The 21664-nt window shown below is 46.4% G+C and overlaps 5 protein-coding genes across 5 annotated transcripts; all 5 read right to left on the bottom strand.

Moving 5' to 3' along the window:
* Nucleotides 1-1328: 1328 nt before the first annotated feature.
* On the bottom strand, nt 1329-2308 carry LACBIDRAFT_304616 (uncharacterized protein; the record flags this gene model as incomplete). The annotated part of the gene is made up of 3 exons (XM_001884872.1): nt 1329-1903; nt 1963-2192; nt 2244-2308. The coding sequence occupies 3 exons, from the start codon at nt 2306-2308 to the stop codon at nt 1329-1331; spliced, it is 870 nt and encodes a 289-aa protein (XP_001884907.1).
* Nucleotides 2309-2823: 515 nt separating this feature from the next.
* LACBIDRAFT_304615 (uncharacterized protein) lies at nt 2824-4677 on the bottom strand (the record flags this gene model as incomplete). Its single annotated transcript, XM_001884871.1, has 5 exons — nt 2824-2916; nt 2968-3045; nt 3098-3142; nt 3189-4597; nt 4653-4677. 5 exons carry the CDS (start codon nt 4675-4677, stop codon nt 2824-2826), a joined length of 1650 nt encoding a protein of 549 aa, XP_001884906.1.
* Nucleotides 4678-10694: 6017 nt separating this feature from the next.
* LACBIDRAFT_330644 (uncharacterized protein) lies at nt 10695-14426 on the bottom strand (the record flags this gene model as incomplete). Its single annotated transcript, XM_001884870.1, has 11 exons — nt 10695-10700; nt 10772-10807; nt 11157-11586; nt 11622-11657; nt 11712-12132; nt 12215-12290; nt 12342-12598; nt 13030-13522; nt 13656-13994; nt 14037-14162; nt 14211-14426. The coding sequence occupies 11 exons, from the start codon at nt 14424-14426 to the stop codon at nt 10695-10697; spliced, it is 2436 nt and encodes an 811-aa protein (XP_001884905.1).
* Nucleotides 14427-14889: 463 nt separating this feature from the next.
* Nucleotides 14890-16935, bottom strand: LACBIDRAFT_304612 (uncharacterized protein; the record flags this gene model as incomplete). Its single annotated transcript, XM_001884869.1, has 6 exons — nt 14890-15105; nt 15168-15365; nt 15424-15914; nt 16044-16580; nt 16639-16882; nt 16933-16935. The coding sequence occupies 6 exons, from the start codon at nt 16933-16935 to the stop codon at nt 14890-14892; spliced, it is 1689 nt and encodes a 562-aa protein (XP_001884904.1).
* A 1994-nt stretch (nt 16936-18929) lies between these two features.
* LACBIDRAFT_304611 (uncharacterized protein) lies at nt 18930-19895 on the bottom strand (the record flags this gene model as incomplete). The annotated part of the gene is made up of 4 exons (XM_001884868.1): nt 18930-19322; nt 19372-19437; nt 19491-19562; nt 19608-19895. 4 exons carry the CDS (start codon nt 19893-19895, stop codon nt 18930-18932), a joined length of 819 nt encoding a protein of 272 aa, XP_001884903.1.
* Between the last annotated feature and the right edge of the window lie 1769 nt (nt 19896-21664).

Below are 21664 nucleotides of genomic sequence, written 5' to 3'. Positions count from 1 at the left end.
CGCAACACTACAACTTTTGTAGTCTCAAAAAGCGGACACTACAAACTTTTTTAATGAAAAAGGGCACACTACAAACTTTGTAGTCAAGATAACCTTTTGACTCTAACCCTAACTATGTAGTCTAAGTCCACGCTTTTGTAGTCTAAGTTTGACTTTTGTAGTCTTTTGTAGTGTATTAGTAAACTTTGTAGTCTAATTTCGACTTTTGTAGTCTTTTATAGTGTATCAGTAAACTGTGTAGTCTAAGTCCGACTTTTTTGTAGTCTATCAGTAAACTTGGTAGTCTATATCTGATTCTTATAAGTAGTACAGGATGCACCTTCCTTTTTTGGTCATTTTTCCCATGATACAATAATTGTAGCCCTTTCTTTTAGCTTTCTGAATATACTGAAATCATGTTATTTGGTTTTGTTTTCATAGAGAAAAAAAAAAAAAAAAAAAAAAAACGCAACACTTTTGAAATTCCTTTACCTTATATCTCCACAACAGGAGCACTTCAGAACATAATTCAAACAGATTCGGGAAGCTACAGTGTAGGGCTACAACTTTCGTTTTTGACCATTTTTGGTAATTGGTCATGTGACCACCCTCCAGGGAAGCCCATTGCATGGACCCTGACATGTGGGATACATTTGAAAAATTGCAATGAAATACCCAGGAATACATTTGAAAAATCGCAATGAAATGCCCAGGGCTACATTTGAAATTTTGCAATGAAATACCCAGGGTATCTATTGAAAAATCGCAATGAAATGCCAAGAGTATCTATTGAAAAATCGCAATGAAATACCAAGGAATACATTTGAAAAATCACAATGAAATGCCCAGGGCTACATTTGAAATTTTGCAATGAAATACCCAGGGTATCTATTGAAAAATCGCAATGAAATACGCAGGGCTCCATTTGAAAAATCGCAATGAAATGCCCAGGGCTCCATTTAATCGCAATGAAATGCCCAGGGTATCTATTGAAAAATCGCAATGAAATACCAAGGGATACATTTGAAAAATCGCAATGAAATGCGCCAGGTATCCATTGAAATTTTGCAATGAAATACCCAGGGATACATTTGAAAAATCACAATGAAATGCCCAGGATATCTATTGAAAAATCGCAATGAAATACCAAGGGTATCTATTGAAAAATTGCAATGAAATATCCAGGGCTGCATTTGAAATTTTGCAGAAAATGCGCTGGGTATCTATGGAAAATTCACTATGAAATACCCAGGCCTACATTTGAAATGCCTTTCAAAAAATCCTAAGCATTATAGATATGGCCTCTAGGCTTAAGTCTAAGTTATAGAAATGACTCTCTAGGCTTAAGTCTAGGTTATAGATAAAAGTGGTAGCCACCAGTCGGCAGAGCACGGAATTGGAGTCGAAAGACGACGAATTGTATATTTCCCATCACTCCACTCGAAGGTATCAGGTTCCTGCTTCAATTGAACCATAGCTTCTTTGAAGTAGGTTGATCCAGCGATAGCCAATTGTAGTTCGTGGTCGAATTTGAGCATAGTACAGTCCCTAGCTCCTCGGATCCCTTGGTTATATCCTTTTTTTTTCATACTGAACAAAGCAGCAGCGTGTTGCGCGAAAAATGGATAGTAAATTTCTTTGGGTCCATCGATAGCAACGTCAGAGTCATCAATGAATTCGAAGTTAGAGAAGAAGAAGTGGAGCAATTGAGGGCTTTTTGCACGTGCATCGACATACTGCAAGAGTAGAAGAGACGGAAGCCCGGGTTCAGCCTGCAATTCAGAATTGTGATCACTGAGGTTTGTTTCGACACGGTAGGTCTGATAATCAACGACATTGAGCAGCTCCATTGCAATGGCTAAGGTGAAAACCACCAAAATGTCATCAAAGCATTCGAGGTTTGGTATATGATTGGATAGATAGCCTACAAAGGTTGAACGTTAAACTGGATCTGCAAAGAATAACGTATTGAACAGTGCTTACCCGTGACCTTTTCTTCGAGAACAAAGTGTCGGTGCCAGAGGTACATTATACGGATTAACAGTAACCGGGAGGGATCATGGTTTGTGTTAGTTATTACGCCCCCTAAAGCCCAAGTGCGGTATAAACCAATAACAGTCTCCCCTAGAGTAGAGAAACAATAGAAATGTCCTCCCCTGCAAATCGACGGCTTGACAGTTACAACCCAATGCGGCGTTTGGGGACACATACGTCTGACAACATCGTAAATATTGAGGATCAACGTAGATAAAATAAAGACTTACAATCGCATCCCTGGTTCCAATAATATGCCTTCGAAGCACCATATATTTGGGTCAGGTCTTTCCATGCACCATTTCTCATCACAGTATAAATCAATTTTACCATTGTCTTCACGGTTTCGAGGACGAGCGACGATCCAGTATTTACCACCAACCAGTACGTCTACGGTGGTGCAGAACCCATCCGAGTCGATGTGACCATAGTGCAAAGCGCTGTAAGTAGCAACCAGTCCCCAACGGAGATGTCGCGATGGCAAAGATGGAGTCTCCTCATTGCAGAAAGGAAGTCATTCGGTGGCAATCCAAGCATGGAGATCTGTTGATAGGGCATCTGGTGAAATATTGCTTGCAGGCAACGGAAAGTCTAATGCATTCAAAATACGACCATCGTCGTTTGGTCCCAAAGAGCCTTTGAGTATCATCTGATTCAACGTTCCCTGAACGAGACGTTTACTGTAGTCTCCGTCCTTTATCAGAATACTTTGATCTGCATATATGTAACGGTTATTGATATTTTAACGCAGATAAATCGTAGAACTCTAACCTTGCATATCAATGACGGCATCCAAATGAGCGAGTCTACTTAAAGTATCTTCGTTCCAAGCTGCTTTTCCAACCGAACGTCCTGTTGTAACGATATTTTGAGTTGCAAAGATTTTAAGGGCCGTAGCATCGTCTAAGTTCTCATGTTATTCGTGTTGATAGCAGCTACATCTGATATACTTACGTGAAATTCAGGCTTGTATTTGTGAAGATTGTGCAATGTGGATCTGTAGAGAGCGTACTCCTCAGTACCGACGCATTTCTAAATGAAGCTACATGAGAAGGGGATAATGATTGTAAATTTGATAACATACAGGCTTAAAGCTGTCAAGTTTCAATGTTTTTTCAGGGGCCGATGCCTACGAATAAGTCAATAAGAGCATTCATCCAGCGACTGACACATACCATGACAATATCCAAATCAATTCGACAACCTAGGATCGTGCCAGAATAGATGTATGAATCTTCTTCGCTGACGTACTTTCTTTGGAAGGATTGTTGAGAAGGAAATGTCGAAGAAGAGGAACACGATGACTCGCAGAAGAAGGTAGAGTCGGTTGGTGAAATCAGTTTATTTGATGATGTTTTCCTCTGACGTTTTGTACGAGGATGCCTTTTACGTTTTGTCGGCGAGACTGCCTTTGAGTGTTTGGGATTCAATCGGGAAGGACCATGATCTGAGTCGGCGTCTGATTCGGAGGAGTCGTCAGTTGAGACAGAATTTTCTTGAAGGTTGCATTTTCTCTTCATTGTGACTGAAGTAGCATTGTTCGAGTTCGAAACAGGGGAATGATGGTCTGAGTCCTCCAGATCGGTTAAATCGCTATCTGCTTGAGAGTTTTGCGAAGGACTGGGTCGAACGCTGGTACTGATTTTTCCGGGATCGACATTCACACAAGGGGACCGCAGCTCAATAAGTGCTGTTTCGGCGGTGCAAGGGACTGCAATGGAGGAAACCATATTAGAAGAGAGTAATGTAGATGCATTCCCTCTGTTTTTGGCTTGGCCATTCTCATCCACGACCATAGCGCCCGTATTGGAAGTATAGACCTCGTTGGAACCCCGGTCTACTAAAGAACAATCGGCTCGTTCGGTTGTCGATGGTAGAGGATTAGCGACGACGGTAATGTCCTGTGTGGTTTGTGGTGGGACGTGTGCCGGTGCAATTAAAGCGGGTTGTTGCAATTCGACGGGGTTTGGCTGAGACTGAGAAGAAGTAAGTGGAATGGATGAACCCGGGACCAATGCCGTTGTCGAAGGAGGGCTTTCATCGATATCCATGTGATCTATAGGGCAAGTTCCCGGTAAACAATCAATTTGTTCGGTACTGCTTAGTGGACGATCTGCGAAGAGCGGTGTGGCTGTATTGTGTTCCGTTGCAGCAAGGGAGTAATCATTGGAGTTTGGCTGAGACTGAGAAGGAGTGACTGGAATGGATGAACCAGTGATCAATGCTGTCGCCGAAGGAGTCTGATTGTCCCGGCTTTCAGCGGTAACCACATGATCTATAGGATGTGTTTTGTGTTGGAGTTGTACATCCGCCAAGCGAGCCTTGACTGAACTAGCATCTGTAGCCTCCATTTCCGCAAAAGGAATAGGAGGGTTTTGGCCAGAAGTTGAAGTTTCCTTAGACGAAATGATTTCTACAACCGGTGAAGCGGAATCGGTCGCAGTTTGCGTCGTCAACGTGGACAAATTCGTGTCAATAGGTTCAAGAGGTGTGGACGTTACTACCAGCGGCCAACCAAGGGGAATTGCGCCTTCAATATCTTGACAGTACAAGTTGTCGACAACTTTGTCGTCTCCGTCGCCATCTAAAAACATGAGATCACAATAATGAAAAGTCTAGCAAATAGAAACACACCTGACTTGAACCAACCACATATTTCTTCATTGGCTTGTTGAAGACGATCCCAGGGAACCTCAGTTAAGAATTGTTCCGACTTTGTTGTTTATTGTTCTCATGAGTTTGTCTTCATATGACAAAGTAAACAATGTGCATTGACTACGCCACCATCACCACCCTCGAGATTAAATGTCGGACTCCAGCATTCTTGGCGCGACGTTGTGGAAGCCCTTTCGCTTCAAACCTGCTACAAATCGAAGTCCGATCTTACATTTCAAAGGCGTTACAAGGTTGTGCCCACTGGCGGTCACCTTATACTCAAGTCTCATTCCACAATGTCCCTGTTGCCACCTTGCACCTGCCACAATCACACCGCTGGTTTTCATGGCTTTGTGCATGTTGGACCTGAGTCTTTTCAGCTCAAACGCACTTGATCCCGGTTCTTCTGGTAGGACCTGTCTGCTATGCATACTGAACGCCTACTATTCTCATCCTGCTTGGGCACAACTTTTCCTCGTCTTAATTGGGATGAATGTGCTTCAACCTTCTCAAAGCCTCATTTGCCAATACCATTACCCTTTTCGTTTTTGACTTGTTGTTGCCATCCTTCCATGCACAGCTCTAGGGCTTGGCATTTTTCATTGAGTGAATTTCGCTTACATTGCCATTGCCACTCAGTAGCCAAAGGGTGGTTCTTTTATCATAGACTCTATATAAACCCCCTCCCCAACCAATTCGTTGTGTCCGAGTCACCCACTCCTTTTTCTCATCGCTTGGCCATCTCTTAACTTTCTTTTACCACCACATGATACGATGCTTTTCCAAAATCCAACGTCCCTTGGCGCCGTCACGTCGCGTCGACTCTCTACCTCCTTTGTCCAAGGTGGTTGCCTGCACAACCACCGCTGTAATCTCCAGGCAGGACCTGGCTCTGTGCTCATCAGCAACTTCAGCTACATCGGAGTCACTGGTCCTCTTGGCTGGGCAGGCCTCAACCCCGCAAACATAAAATGTTCAACGGCCAACGTTCAGTCCCCGATAAATATCAAGCACGACGTCGTCCCACTCTCGAAGACCCACCTGCAATTAAGTATCGCCAGCATGAAGTCAGCGGAATTTGAGAACCTGGGTTCGACAGTTGAGGTTGTGATTAATGGGACTACGATATTTGAAGGCAAGACGTACAGCCTGAAGCAATATCACTTCCATACACCCGCAGAACACCTTATCAACGCGCAGTTTTATCCCATGGAAGTGCATTTTGTCAACATCGTGTCTGGTAAGTTGTTGAACCTCAAACCATTCGTTCTCCAACTAATTTTTAGTCCATCAGATGGTTCCATTCTTGTCCTGGCAGCACTCTTCGAGCTATCCATCACCGGAACAAACACAAACCTCCTAGACCCCCTCTCTGCTCCTCTCCACGCCATCACAGAACCAGGCAACTCAACCGAGTTATATGCTGGCCGCTGGAAAGTTCAATGTTCGGGACCCATCAACAACTGTCGCAAGAAATCGGACTTGGAGGCGGTTGCTCATGCACTCAAAATTGACTCCACTGGTACCGTGAAAGTCTTGATTCCCCACATCATCGCACATCTCGATGGCCTTCCCATGCGCGCACGTTTTTGCGGAGGGTCGTTCCTGGGCATGATGGGGAACGGAGCGCATTAGGTGGCGAGTTGTTAGTTGGTGAATTCGTTAGCATGTCACTGTCTGAATTGTCAGCACGTTATTCAAAAAACCAGGAAGAAAAAAAAAGTCCTTAGCTGAAAACTTGAGTTCATATTGCGAGATCTCTGAACCCAATAAACAAGAAGTTCTGTAACGAATCCTGCGGTCTGCCCCCCACTTATTACTAACGCTATTCTTCAACAGGTACAACAAACTCACCTATCACGCAGCCAATACGAAACCCTCCCCATGAACCTCCCCTCCGCAGGCGTATCTAAAACACTCCTCAGGATATACTTCACCACCGACACCTTGAGTCCTTCAAGATGGCAGATGCCATTGCCTGGTCGACGACCATGCCCGTGCCAGCCAGTACTTATCACTCCCCCACCTATTCCTACCGGACTCCAGGACTCCAGTAAGATTCCTACTGGATTCCAGGACTCCAGTAGGATTCCCACTGGATTTCAACAATTCTTCCAAAAAAGGCATTTTCCACCTATTGGACTCCTATTGGACTCCTACTGGACTCCTGCTGGACTCCAACTGAACTTAGACAAAAAAAATCCAATGCTTCAGTTGGATTCCTACTGGACTCCTACTGGAGTATCATGCATTCTATCAATTTTTGGTTAAGTCAGTTAGACCTTTTAACACCTCAGAATTCCATACCAAACTTCCATTTGAACATAGATATTATATTGATAACTATATACACAAATATATACAAAAGTATCTAATAATCTAATGTGGGAGGGGGAAGGCAGGGGAAGGGAGGGGGAGGGAGGAGAAGGGAGGGGGAGACAGGGGGAGAAGGGAGGGGGAGACAGGGGGAGGGGAAGGGAGGGAAGGGAGGTGGGAATGATGGAGGGGGAGGGGAGGGAGGGAGGGATGGAGGAAGAGGGGGGGAGGGATGGAGGAAGAGGGGGGAGGGATGGAGGAAGAGGGGGGAGGGATGGAGGAAGAGGGAGGGGAGGGATGGAGGAAGAGGGAGGGGAGGGATGGAGAGGGGAGACAGGTGGGGTTCATTCTCATCCATGGGCAGTCGTTCTCATGGGCGGTCGTTCTTGTGCATCAGCGCGGTCGTTCTCGTACGTGGGCGGTCTTTGTTGTCGTACGCGGGTTTCATGGCGTGGGCGGTCGTCTTTCGTGGGCGGTCGTTGTTCATGGGTGTGGGCGGTCGTCTTTCGTGGGTGTTGGCGGGTGGGCGTAGGCGTGTTCGTGGGCGCTTTTCGTTCGTGGACATTGGCGTCGTTCGTGGGGGTGGGCGGTCGTTGTTCATAGGCGTGGGCGGTCGTTTTCGTGGGCATTGGCGGGTAGGCGGGGGTCATTGCTGTCCCGCGGCGTTCTCGTTTCTCGTGTCTGTGGGTGCTCGTGGTTGTTGGCACTCCATGGGGTGAGGTGGTGGGTCCTCGCTGCCGCCGTCTGTTGGTGGGTCAGACGAGCTAGGATGGGGTGGGGGTGCTCACGAATGCACGACGACGAACGACAAGGTTCGTCGTTCGTCGTCTGGTTGCCACGCCGCTGTCAGCGACGTGGCACCCGGAATCCTCATTGGAGGCGGCGTGGCTATCAACGAGGCGGCGGTGGTGATGAGACGATGGTGGTGACGAGGCGACAGTGGTGATGAGGCGACGGTGGTGATGGAGCAAAGATGGGGTGGTGGTGGTGTCGTGGAAGGTTGTGGGTTGAGGGTTTGGGCAAATTCCCACTCACGGAATTTGCCGGCATCCTTTCTAGGAAGGTAGCCTTTAGTGCTTGGAAGTTAGGTTAATTAACTGGAAAATAACCGAGACCAGACCGGACCTAACCGCAAAAAAACCGGACCGCGGTTAGTGGTTAGTCAATTCTGGAAATGAAATAACCGGTTATTTTGCGGTTAACTAACCGTTAAAAAACCGGTTATGACCGGTTACAACCGACCCTATTTTACCCCTTCAAAACGCATCTAAAAGCATGAGAAACGCTAAAAATCTGACAGAGTTATGGTCAAATCTCTGAATTATTGGCTAAAATAGTAGGCTTTCAAGAATATTATTATAAAATTGTCAATTCTTCACCGAATTTAGCGTTCTTGGGCTTGTTTTAAAGCTACGACGCATGGCAATAATGTTTACTGCAAGGAATATGAGAAATATACGCCGTTTTAATCGATTTTCTATTTTTTCGGTCCTAACCGGTTAGTAACTGCAACTAACCGGTTTTCATCGGTTATCTTCGGTCCAGTTAGGTTATTTTGGGTCTGGGAACGAACCCTAACCGGTCTCGGTCTCGGTTAGAGCCCCTGGGCACCCAATAACCTAACCTAACCGGACTTTCAAACACTAGTAGCCTTACAGTTGGTATGTATGGCATAAAATATATCTGTACAATAAAGCCTATGTGGTGCAAGTGGTAAAGTGCTAGCTCCATAAAATGTTGCTATTGGGCTTTGTCGTGGATGCAGAAGAGGGGGGTTTGGCCCGCTGTGTCAGAGGTACTTAGACAATGTTGAGAGCATGCACGCTACAGCAGCACTTGTGAGGTTGTTGGAGTTGGAAGGGGACCACAAGCAAGGGTGTGGACGTGTTTTAGGAGGTTTTTAGTCCATACGTTAACATAGCTGTCCGATGCATTTGGATAACCATGGACAAACGGAGTGGAATATGCTCTTCGGAGTTTGTTTGCCAATGTTGAACAACAACTTCCCAAAGCCGGCAAATTGCGAACCATCTGTCAATAATGCCCAGTACCGATTTGCTACCGATGGACCACAATGGACTCCAATGGATTTCGATAAGTTTCCAACGACATTCACTGAATGTCAGTGTAATTCATTGAGGTCCATCGGGGTCCATTGTAGTCTATTGGACACCAGATTTTGGTCAATGTCCTACAACAGCACCCATTGTGACTCACTGAGTCTCGATAATTTCCATTGGTATGCAATGGAGCTGAAAATAAATTCAACGTAGTGCAATGAGTAACATTGAAGTCTGGTGTAGGGACCAATGTCAAACAATGAGTATTGATAGAGTCCATCAGACTTTCCAGCTCCGCGCATATTACTGACTCAACCACCACAGGCCCACTCTCCTTCCCTGACATCATGAATTTCTTCAACACCGTTTCCCTATTCAAATATACCAAATCGGTGACGACACCTCCATGCACTGACGGTCTCATCTTCCTCCTTGCGGATACTTTCCTACCAATTAGCCCCAAAGCATTTTTAGAGTTTAAGAGTGTGTTGAAGTTTAATGCGAGATATGTACAGAATGCACCAGGGAAGAAGGATTTGATTGAGGTGGCTGCGGGTGGGCACAGGAAAATCTGCGTGGCACGAGCGTGGTGTGCGTGTAGGTGCGTGCAAGGGTCTAGCATGCAGGGAGGGGCTGCGTGCACTGACAGAGGATGTGCATGCATGCTCCTAGCATGCACCCAGGTGCGCGTGCATAATATATAGGGTGCGTGTATGGTTTATGAGGTGTGTGCATAATAAAAACAGTCAAATATCTTACTGTTTCATAATGTACACTAGTGTGGCCCTCCTGTAGGATACTTAATTGTACAACCTTCTGCCAGTGCCTCAGAAGAAGGGGATTATCCCTTAGCCCTCACCATTTTCTTCAATCTTTTTTTGCTCAGTAATTTCGATCTTCAGTTTGTCAGCAAAATTGTTTTCATACAGAACAGTGGAGATTTGAATTAGTACAAGAAATTGGATCCTCCAAGCCTCGTTGATGATTTCTGGCTGTGTGAGTACCTTGAACTTTGGTTCATTTTTGATATGTTCTGTGGTGTAAAGGGTGAATGCATGAGCTAACAGTAAGTGCCTGAGCCAGGTCTCTGCATTTTTGCTGCTGTGACACAGAAACCAATTTGCGATCTGGGCTCTCTCGACGATAGAAAGAGCTCCGCAATACGGAACCAAGCTTGTTTGAAGAGGCTTTTTGCCATTTTCTAACCAATCTCTTGCCGGGATGATTTCACTCTTCAGGTCGTCTGGACCGTAGCATGTGAGCAATACTTTCCATTCCTCCACTGATTCCTACCGGAATCCCTAGATTCCGGCCGGAATCCTGGAATTCCAGTAGGAATCCTGGAATTCCAGTAGGAATCCTGGAATTCCAGTAGGATTCCTGGAATTCCACAGGATTCCGGCCGGAATCGACAGGAATCCAACTGGAATCAACAGAAATTGAACACTAGGACTTCTGGTTAATTAATTTTGGACCCTGAATCTCCTTCTTTAGGTCAGACAAATAGAATTGTAGCACTAAATCTTTTACTAAACAAGGGCATAAGGCATCCGACTAGTTACTTACTACTACATGGATTTATTTATTTCAATCAGATTCAGAGACATTAGATTCTGCATGTTGTTCATCCAAACCCAAGTCTATGTGACTTCATGCCTATCATATTTATTGTAAGTCTAATGTAGTCAGCCAATTTATTATTATATCTTGTCCTATAATAACCTCACAAGTTTCTTCTTAGAACAGTTATATAGATTCAAATTCTAATATATTGAAGTGGTACACAAAGATTATTTTACTGTATTCTAAGTTAAAGGAAGGGGGGGAGGAGGGGGGCAGAAATAAATGGGGGTGGAGGAAGGAAGGGATGGGCAGGGAAGGGGGAGGGAAAAGGTAGGGGGAAGGGTGTAGGGACAGGGAAGGGAAGGGGGAAGGGTGATAGGGAAAAGGAAGGGAGTAGGGACAGGGAAATGAGGAGGGACAGACAGAGAAAGAGGGAGGAGAAAGGAAAGGGGTACATGGAAATGGGGAGGGACAGGGGAAGGGAAAAGGAAAGGAGGAAGGGGGGAGGGAAAGAAAAGGGGGAGGGACAACACTTGTCGCCGTGTGTACATGGTGGAGCGGGACACGCTCGTCGTCGTTGACGTGGCCGTCCATTGGCAGCGTCGACGTCGTCCGTTGGCGTTGTCGTCTGTTGGCGGCGTTGTCGTCGTCGTCCGTTGGTGTCGTCGTCTGTTGGCGTTGTCGTCCGTTGGCGTTGTCGTCGTCCGTTGGCTTCGTCGTCGTGGTCTGTTGACGTGGCGGTGGTCCGTTGACGTGGCGGTGGTCGCTCGTCGTCTGTTGATATCGTCGTCGTCCGTTGACGTGGGCGTCCGTTGACGCGGTCGTCGCCCGTTGACGTGGTGGTGGTGTCGTCGTGGGCGTGTCGTTTGTTGGCGTGGCCCTCCGTTGACGTGGTGAGGCGTGTCGTCGTCTGTGGGCGTGGTGGTCGTGGTCGTGCGTTGACGTGGTTGTCCCTCGTCGTGTGCCTGGTGTTAGCAGGCTGGGTGGGACGAGCTTGGGATGGGGGGTGCTCACCTATGACGACGAACGACGACTTGCGTCGTTCGTCGTCTGGTTACCACGTCGCTGATAGCGACGTGGCAACGTGTTGGCGCGCTCGTTTACTGAGGCTGGTGACGTGGCGTTGGGGCGTCGTTTCCGTGTCGTGGCCGTGGTGTTGTGTTGGGGTCGTGGTGAAACGACGACGGACGTCGTCGTTGTGTGCGTCGTGGTGGCCGTTGGTGACGTGGCGGTGTCGCGAGGTGGGTTGGCGTCGTGGATGATGGTGGTGGTTGAGAGAGTGGGAGTTGTTTGTTGATGACGCCCAAATCAAGCGTCGGCAAACGCCGACACTCGATTTGGGCGTCAGGAATTCCGTTCCGTCTCATTCCGGGATCATTCCTTCCGGGTGATTCCTGGAACCATTCTGGCGGAATTTGAATTCCATCAAAATTCCGCCGGAATGGTTTGATCAATTTGGCAGGGCCCTCTGCCAAATTTGATTCCTCCGGAATTCCAGGAATTGCCCGGATTCCGGCAGGAATCACTGGAGGACAATAAAGACCTCCATGTGAGTAATTTCTTCAGAAGCTTTTTGAATGGCAAGAGGATTTTGTTGATCTCCTCACTGTATGGTATTTTAGATGGATCTGCGAGAATGTCTTCTGAGGTTTCGATGTCCCAGGCATGTTTCCATTTTCCGAGCTAAAAATGTGGGTGAGTACATTATCTGATTAAACCAATGGTGTCGCTCACCCGTATTGCTCGTCTTGCCAATTGGTCGTTCCACAACGAATCAACAATGTCCTTGGTATTCACAACAGAAAATCCACCTGCTGCAGGCTCATCCTTGTCAAGAAATTGATTTTCCCTCCACCAATGCACCCTCCAACTGTGTTGCACTGCCTGAATGAGGCGCACCGGATACCAAAACTGCTCACATCTCGCTAGCGTGCCTCTCCCCGCTCTAATGAACAAATTTAAGTACCATTCATAGTGGAGAATATCGAGGTCTGACCGTAATCGTAACTCAAGTGGTTTATTTAATGCAAGATGTGCCTTGAGCTCCCTGTAAGATTTTTTGGTCAACTCAAACACTAATATGGACAATTCAAATCCTTACTTTCGTTTAGACTTCCTTGACAAGGGAAAATGGTGTGACAAATCACATGAATCACAGATAAACGGGGCATCTGGCACAAGGTTACTGGCTCTTCCATCACGCTGGCACTAGTGCTTGGAAGTCCGGTTTTTCGGTTTTTCAACCCTTTTTTTGAGCTAGAACATTGCCATAAAAATTCCCTGCTACAATTGGGGTTTGCAAACACAAAATTTCAGGGTCAGTCCAGTCTTTTTTCCGGTCTAAGACCAGAAAAATTTCCTTTTCTGGTGCCCCAGATTCATTGGGGAATTTTAATGGCAACGTGCTAGCAGCAAAACTGACCAAAAAGGCAAAAAACCGGACTTCCAAGCACTAGCTGGCATGCAATGTGAGACCAATCATGACATTGATCGCATTGGATAGCCACCCCATGCTCGTGGCGATAAAGAATATTACCATTACCGATGATCCCACATTGGCAGTTCAACTCAAATTCTGAATCTGGGAGAGAAGACAGAGGGCTAGGTGGAGTAGTCGGTGATCCAGGTTGGGAGATTACACCTTGCTTGGGCTCTGGAGACAGAGATTCCTCAGTAATGTCAGCTGGTGCATCGCGAGAAACATACTCGAGGGTCTGTGATCTCAAAGGGTTCAAAAGCCAGGTGCGCTTGTTGCTCTCAAGCTCGACAAATTGGTCTGAGTGGTAGGTTGTTGAAAAGAGCCTGTCAAGATTATTTGTTGAGAATCGCAAATTGAATTTCTTGGCGAGGGCAGCTGTTCGAACTTGAAAGAATAAATCCTGTGCAACAGCTCCTCCACAAAGCAAATAAAAAGCCTGATAGACCACAAAATTTTGAGGTAGGTCAACATGCTTTCCAGCCACATGAGTATCAAAGCTGGCAGGTTTGTCTCTGATTGGGTGACCATTATTTGTCAAATCATCGACCTTCTTGTTGTCTGAGGCATACCGAGCAATAAAATGATTGGGTCAAGGCTAGTCCCATGAGATCATAAACAAGTCCATGAGAATTTGCCGCAGATTGGGTATGAGGAAGCAGCGTCAAAGGAAAATCCCATTCCTGAGGCATGGTCTCGGATGGATGCTCGTCACCAACTTCAATAGTGAAAAGAAGCAGGAGAGAAGTAAGCAGATAACAAATATCTTCTCTGGCACCCAAACAAAGAGGTACAGTCTCCTTGACGCGCCAGCAACTAGTTGCTGGAACTTGCTCTTTGTCTAGGGAGACCCAATCCGCAAAATACAGGGCAAAATCTCCCTGAAACTGTTTGAAGTCGTGTGGTGTCAGCTGTTGGATTCGTCGTCATTGAGGGTGGTGAGAAATCTCAACATGAGGACCACCAGTACTGGACAATCCCGTGCAGTAGTGAATCTCAATGAAGAGTGTTTCGAAAGCAGAAACTGGATGATAGGATGAATGCACTTCCTCCAGTTTGACCAGCTCTGCAAACCAGGCCTAAAAAGAAATGAATCAGTCTCAGGTGAATATGGCAAAGATACGTACAAAAAGTGATTCAAATCCACTAACAGTCTCGATAACCTTCTTTTTCTTCAGTTGGGTACATAGGGAGTCCCATTGACGATGGAGGAATGTTGATGTAGTCTTTTCAGCCTCGTCGAGATCATACCGCTCCAACAAATGAGAAAATACTGGACATATTGCAGAGTTTTCTGGAAGTGCATTATAAATAGCCTTGAATTCGTCGACTGAACAGCGCATGGTGGTATAGAGAAGTTGCGAGCCAGCAAGAATTCTTGAACCAGGGATAGCTCGGCAAGTCTTGAACAGCAGGACTGGTAGCTGGAGACTCTGCTATCTTTGGGTCTGGTTTCGTCAGCTCTGGTTTCTTCAGCTCTGGTTCCTTTTTTGTGAAGCTTTTCAATGTCAATTGCTTTTGCTTCGCATTTGTGCACAAGAGTTCCTTGTTCGTGTCTGGTGGGCATCCGTCATTCTTTTTGCGCTTTTTATCTGCAGGTTTTCTGGAGCATGTGGGTTTTGTTCAACCAATATTCTCCTTGACAATCTTCCACAGCTCTGCTTTGCCATAGCAGATTGGCTTCCCTTCTATTGATTTATCTGCATTAGAATACATTCAAGAGACAATAAAAAAGGAACTCACAAGTTGCTCTGTCATGAAGGTGTTCATAATATACAGCAACAGCATGTAAGGAGTACATCCCTTCTAAAAATTCATGATTACGGCCGCAGGCACTGTAAAGCTTCCAATGCATCGCTTCCTCTGCGTTATTGTCAGCTGGCAGAGAATCCCAAAGATCAATATCCATTTTTCTCTCAGACTCAAAGAGCATAGATGCATGAGCCAGCTGTGTCCACTATTCCATCCAGGAAGCAAGCTTAGGGAAATCGTGTACCAGGAGAAAAGCCTGTGAAGTGAATTCTGCTGAGGTTGGAAGCGTTAAGACTCAAGAGGCCCAATGCATGCATGATAAATGTGTCCGCCATTGCAGGTGAAATGACGCCAGAGATACGGCTGACATGTGTAACACCAGCATGGTAATGTTCTCTACATCCTTTCAGGAGATGCTCTGCAGCCACCTGAAGCTCCTGCCGATTTTGTGTATTATTAGGTCGAGCCATCCAGAAGACAACAAAGCCTCGGATGAATCCACTACGCTCTGCCTCACTGAAGTCCATGACCTGACAAATTAACAATTCAATGAGGTAAAAGTTGGTGGAATAAAAAATGATGACACACCCCCACGAAGAGATCATCCATTATGGGAATCCCTCGTGCTTCTGCCTCATGAGCGATGCTCATAATAACTGCAAGGAAGTGGTTCTCGAAGTGGATGGCACTAGCTCCGTTTGAGTAGGATAAGACTCCAGGAACCCAGCATAAGAGTGTTGAGCAATAAGTCGAAGAAACAACAAGGAGGGAAGTTCGCTCCTTCCAAAAGTCATGAGTAGCGTCATTCACCATTCCATTGACTGAACCCCCCAAACACTGATTCTTGACCATTTGTGATCGCATGAAATTTGTCTGGACCAATATGACCACCTCTTCACTGAGAGTGGGATGGATAACAAAGTTTGGATGCTCATTAGCGAACTTGGAAAATGAAGCTAACAAAGCATCAGTGCCCTGGACATGACCCTTCTTGAGTTTTGAACGCTCTTTGCTGACACGGTGAGCATTCAAAAACACATCTGAGATATCCGCAATGGATTCGCCAGGCCCATCGAGTCCTGGAACTCCAACGATTAGTTGAAGCGGTCCTGATTTTGGATGCACCTTGACTATTTCTTCAAATCATCGCTGTTCATTGGGAAAGAGGTGTAGTATATGAGTCGGTTGATGGTGCGTATGAAAGCCACCATTTTTGTAATGAACACCATCCAACCATCGCCAGAGGTAAGAAATTATGTTGCACCTGTGGTGAGAGAGCTCAGCCCCACATTGACATGGTTCGGTTAACTGCTTGTTAATTCCTTGAGCCGCTGTGTGGGGTTGGACAAGTGTTTTGCAAAGCGGATTGTCACATTCAATGACCCCCAGGCAGCGTCTTGAGGATTTCTTCCCTCCCTCCCAGTTTTCAGCATGCTCATTTCCTTTTTGATCACCTCCGTTAACTCGAACGGCCCAATGCACACGGAGATTTCCTGTTGCTTCTATCTCTGCAGGTCTAAAGTCGTACTTGAAGTTTCCATTGGGCCAACCGTCCCATTCCCCAGTGTTAATATAAACTGAATCAGAGGGATCTCTTTTGTGTAGAGTGGGGAGAGACAAGGATTTTAAAGGTGTGGAAGTGACTGGTACATAATTCCCATCTGAGGTACGCTTGTAAAAGACATCGTCTTTTGATACAGAATTCCCAGACTGCGAGGCACATTTATTCTGGGAGATAGCGATAGCTTCTGGATGTAATTGAAAATCAGTCCAAATCCATGATTTCAATGAGTGGTGACGCACAGGCTGCCTTGTTGGGTGATGCGACATTTTCCTCTCCAATACCTCCTTCAATGTACCTCAATAGACGGCCTAACACAGTCCAACTAATTAGAAAATATTTAATATTGCACGACTTTGATGTACCATCCATGCTATACACAGGTATTAGGTCCTGAAATTTTTTCACAGTCAAAACAGCCCTTTTAGATTGTGCTTCATCTGGTTCTGGTGGTCCAAAGTACCGAAAAACATATCTGAGAAAGTCCTACATGAAATATTTAGAACCTGAATCTGGTTTAATGTCAGGGGACTCACCATCGTCTGGAGAAAATTGGCTTTTGATGAAGGAGAAAGTAAGGAAGAATCAGAATGATATTTGTTGACCCCGATCACTTTCCATTGAATGGAACCTAACTCTAAATTGTGGCTTGATGCATTGTCCAAAGACCCAGTATTTATTAATTTAAATGGGTAGCATGCATGGGCGTTCACAAGTGCATGTTAGTGTGATAGTAGTGTGCTAGTGTGTGCAAACGCGTGCTGGTGCGTGGATGAGCGTGCAGATGCGTGGATGAGTGTGACCTTCAGGGGTCAGTAACGTGATGATGCATGCTGATGCGTGAGCACATGCACGCATCTGCATGGTGATGCGTGTCAAGGTCCTGAGCATGTGTGACTGCTGCGTGCATCACTGATTCAGTACAGAAAGTTGCTATTACCATCATTAACAATCTTTAAGATGTTTAAACTTAATTGACGCCATATGGGAATGACAAAGCAATTCAGAAGGATTGAATTTAATGATGTCAAGATGGTTTTTCTCTGCCAGAAAATGGGGAAGTTTTTACATGATTGCATCATTATGTCTCACATTTTTCTATGACATGTTCAAAAAAGCTGTGCAACGCCGGGCTACTAAAATAATGTGTATACAAAGGAAAATAAAGCTATGAAGCTTGCTGACCCGAAAGCCGATCTTGTCTAATCTTGTCTTCACTTTGTTGTTTTGTTAGACTTATTAGAGGATGTTCCTTCCATTATTTCTCAAAAAAATTGCGATGGGTAGGAAGCCTTTCTTTAGTTCTACACATTTAAATTGTTTTCAGAGAAAGGGGCTATGAGTGTGGAGGTCATTTGCGTGAATATAGAGCCCGAATGGACCAGATTTCGTTCCCAGAAGGTGGGAAACATGACATCATCAGAATTGATACTGTGCCCACTTTAATTAAATAACAAAAACTCATTATATTCCATCTTTATTCTATGTACGCCAGATTTACTCATTGTGCAGTGTGCTTTCAGGCGTCGCACTCACTTTTGGCAGAGTTTAATCGCCCTTGAGTGGCATGGGAAATGGATGAATTCAGACCTCCGTTGGAAAGTTATCTTCTGACTGTCCTTATTGTAGTATAGTGATATAGTAGGTGCTTTAATCTACACACAGCAGTCTATTTTTCGTTAAATTGGCACAGAATATTGCCAGGATGGTACACGCATGCACCATCATCTGCGTGATACTTGCGTGGCAAGTGTGCAAGTTGCGTGACATGCATGAAAATTAGCACGCATGCCACGCTCATGCCATGCAGATTTCTAGTTGCCCGCTGTGGGTCAGTTACCAAAGTAGACTTGGTGTATTTCATTTTTGTTCGTCATCCTTTCCGCCCCTTTTATTTTATTATTGTACTTACGCCATTAATGAAAGTGTATTATGGGGCTTCTTTCTACATCTAAGTATCATCGTGAGGTGCAGGTGAAAATCTGGATTGACTGTAACAAACCATTGACAATAGAAAAATATACAGTGTTCTTGTCTGAAATATGTAAAAAAAAATTGAACAAAAAAGTATACATGTCTGACAACAAACTCCTCTGAGCGCCCCTAATGGTCAAGAGTAGTTACAGAAATATAACCACTGCAGCACGCCTTCGGACGCAAAGCCCGCTACGGCGATTATGTAAAGTGCGGCGACCAATCCCAATAATGGTAGAGACGAATGTCAATAATACTATTGTGTACAAATTTGGAGATATACAAGTAGTACAATATTGATAAATCATAGTCGGTTTGCTGCTGTGGTTGAGAGTCTTGAATGTGTATCAACGATTGTCATCATCCATGTCGGAATGGTCATCGTTCCATCCGAAGGTAACCTGTGAACCCCACACAAACTCAACAAAGTAGGACGATCCATGCGATCATAATTGGAAAAAAAGTTGGACAGCTGGTAAAACATACAGGGATTGTGCAACATATCTAGACGATGTTCATAAAACGTGAGCATGTTTGACTCTGAATGAGCCTGTTCCTTTCAAAAGCCCAACAACAGACATAAATCCTGGAATATCCCAGAAGGGAGCTCGGAACGTCGAAACAATGCTAACACTTCTTCAGATAGAGAGGTGGCAAGAGACACCATACTTGTTGACATCTGCGTGACAGCCTGAGAATCGGTCGTTGCACGACGATGGCAATGACCATAAAAAAGATGATGAACAAGAGCAGCTCGACGGGCATCGCCACTGAGACCCTCATACAAAACACCATGAAGTCTAAGTGCCTCCACAACAGCAGAGCTGCTGCCACCCAACAGGAAAAATGAAGAGCTCGGGTCACAGATTAAAGATTTAAATTGAACATGTTCCGTGTTTAAATTGTCAATGTGCAGAGAGCAATTTGGTAGATCAATGGTTGGCAATGGCCCCTAGATGTCCTTGTGATTATAACGCTTAAGTCAAGGCGTGTCAACTTACAGCTGGCTCCACGTGTTCATGACCCCCACCATCGCCGCCACCAGAGGACCCATGCCCAGCTGGAGGCTAAAACACTTATCAATAACAGAAAGGGCATTGTACCATGAGACAATGCTTACAGATGCGGACCTCCGAGATGTCTGTTCTCTGACTTCGAAGGCGGGGATAGGACCATGAACGATGGAACATTGCTGAAATATGTGTCAACAACCGTTCAAGTCCCAAGATAAACATACCAATGCCACAGGAAAGATAACACCCATAGCTGAGCCAAGCTCCTTCATCAGGCCCTTCCAGTCTCCACCCAACACCAAGTCAAACTCTTGATGTTCGCCTGAGACAAGCAGAGACATAACACATGTAGGCCAGCTATCGCCAATCTTCACTGAGACTGCAAGATTGGCACACTCCCCAGAGAAAGACAAGCCCAAACGGTTCGAGCAAGCAACGGACACATAGGATCGAGGACCACAGGAAAGCTCAGCAGAAACGAGAGAGCCGTCGAGCTCGAAACAAAAGGACATGGTGGAGGAACACGAGAAAGAGGAAGGCTCGAACCCAAACCAAGTCACTCAGAAGGGGCCAAACATGGCTAAACTTACCCACGCAAGAGCTTTGCTGGCCCGTAGGATAAGACCCACTAACTACGTAGTGGGCATAAAGGGAGACAATGGAATGTCTGGGTAAATATCTTAAATCAGGGTAGTATCTGAGTCATCCACCCTTGGCACTATCTACTCCGTTTCTGTGTCCTCGATCCTAACTGCATTGTTGCCCGAGCCCAAGAGTACGCGCCTGCTGTCAGAGAACGCGACAGACATGATCGGATCTGTGGGTCCTCGGAATGGCTCTCCCACTGGCATCCTCGTCTCCGCATCCCAGATCCGAATTGTCTCGTCACGCAAGCCCAAGACTACGCACCTGCCGTCAGGCGAGAATGCGACAGACATGATCGAATCTGTGTGTCCTTGGAATGGCTCTCCCACTGGCTTCCCCATCTCTGCATCCCAGATCCGAATTGTCTTGTCGAGCGAGCCCGAGACTATGCGCCTGCCATCAGGCGAGAATGCGACAGACCTGATCCAATTTGTGTGTCCTTGGAATGGCTCTCCCACTGGCTTCCCTGTCTCCACATCCCATATCCGACTTGTCTTGTTGGCCAAGCCCGAGACTACGCGCCTGCCGTCAGGCGAGAATGGAGGTCTTAGCAGTGCCCCCCCTATTCCTGCAGGAATTCAGTCATTCCGGTGGAATTCCGGTGGATTCCGGTGGAATGGAATTTAGCAGAAGGCCCTGCTAAATTGTTTATTCCGGTGTTTTCCATTCCGGTGGAATTCCGGTGGATTCCGGAATGTACACTGGAATGTTCCCCGGAATGGGCAGGAATGGTGTTCCCCGGAGTGGGCAGGAATGGGATTCCAGTCCAATCTGTTTATTTTATTTATTTATTACTGTATTATAGTTTATTTATTTTCAATGGATCACAAACAATGTTTGTTTGGTGAACATGCTCACCAAACATGGCCACTCTCTTCTTCCACCACCACCACCATGCTCGTCACCGCCGCCAACGCCACGCCATCACCGTCACCCATAGCCACCACCGCCAACATCGCTCCTCGATCACCCATGGCCACCACGACCACCAACATCAACCACAACACCCTTCAACAACAACGCGGTGACGCCACGTCACGAAACAACGAGCGCCGTAACCCACGAAAACACCCAACGCCCACGAAAACAACGCCCCCGGACACAAAACGACACCCGACGGGCACAAAACGACGCCCACCGCCCATGTACACCGCCAGCGCCCACGAAAACCATACCCCGCCCACGAAAACATCCCACCACCCACCGAAAAACACGAGCACCCACCGAAAAACACGCGCCGCCCACCGAAAAACACGCGCCGCCCACTGAAAAACACGCGCCGCCCAACGACAAACACGCACCGCTCACACGACATACGACGGCACCACGCCGCCTACCAAAACCACCACGTCCACACCAACGCCACCCACGACGACGCCCCCAACGGCAACCAGCGCCCACGACGACGGCGACGACAACGTCACGAATAACGCAACAACGCGGACACACGACGACGCGACAGCAGGAGGCGACAACGAAATGCGACACAACGATGGGATGCCAACGCGGGACGACGATGGCCGAGGTCCCAGCCACACTCCCTCTCCCCTCCACCATTCCCTCCCTCCCTGCCTCCTTCCCCCTTTCCTTGTCCCTCCCCCTTTCCTTGTCCCTCCCCCTTGCTCCACCATTCCTT

Source organism: Laccaria bicolor, genomic scaffold, assembly GCF_000143565.1.
Source record: "Laccaria bicolor S238N-H82 LACBIscaffold_28 genomic scaffold, whole genome shotgun sequence".
Classification (NCBI taxonomy): domain Eukaryota; kingdom Fungi; phylum Basidiomycota; class Agaricomycetes; order Agaricales; family Hydnangiaceae; genus Laccaria; species Laccaria bicolor.
This window is presented reverse-complemented; position numbering and strand designations above follow the sequence as displayed.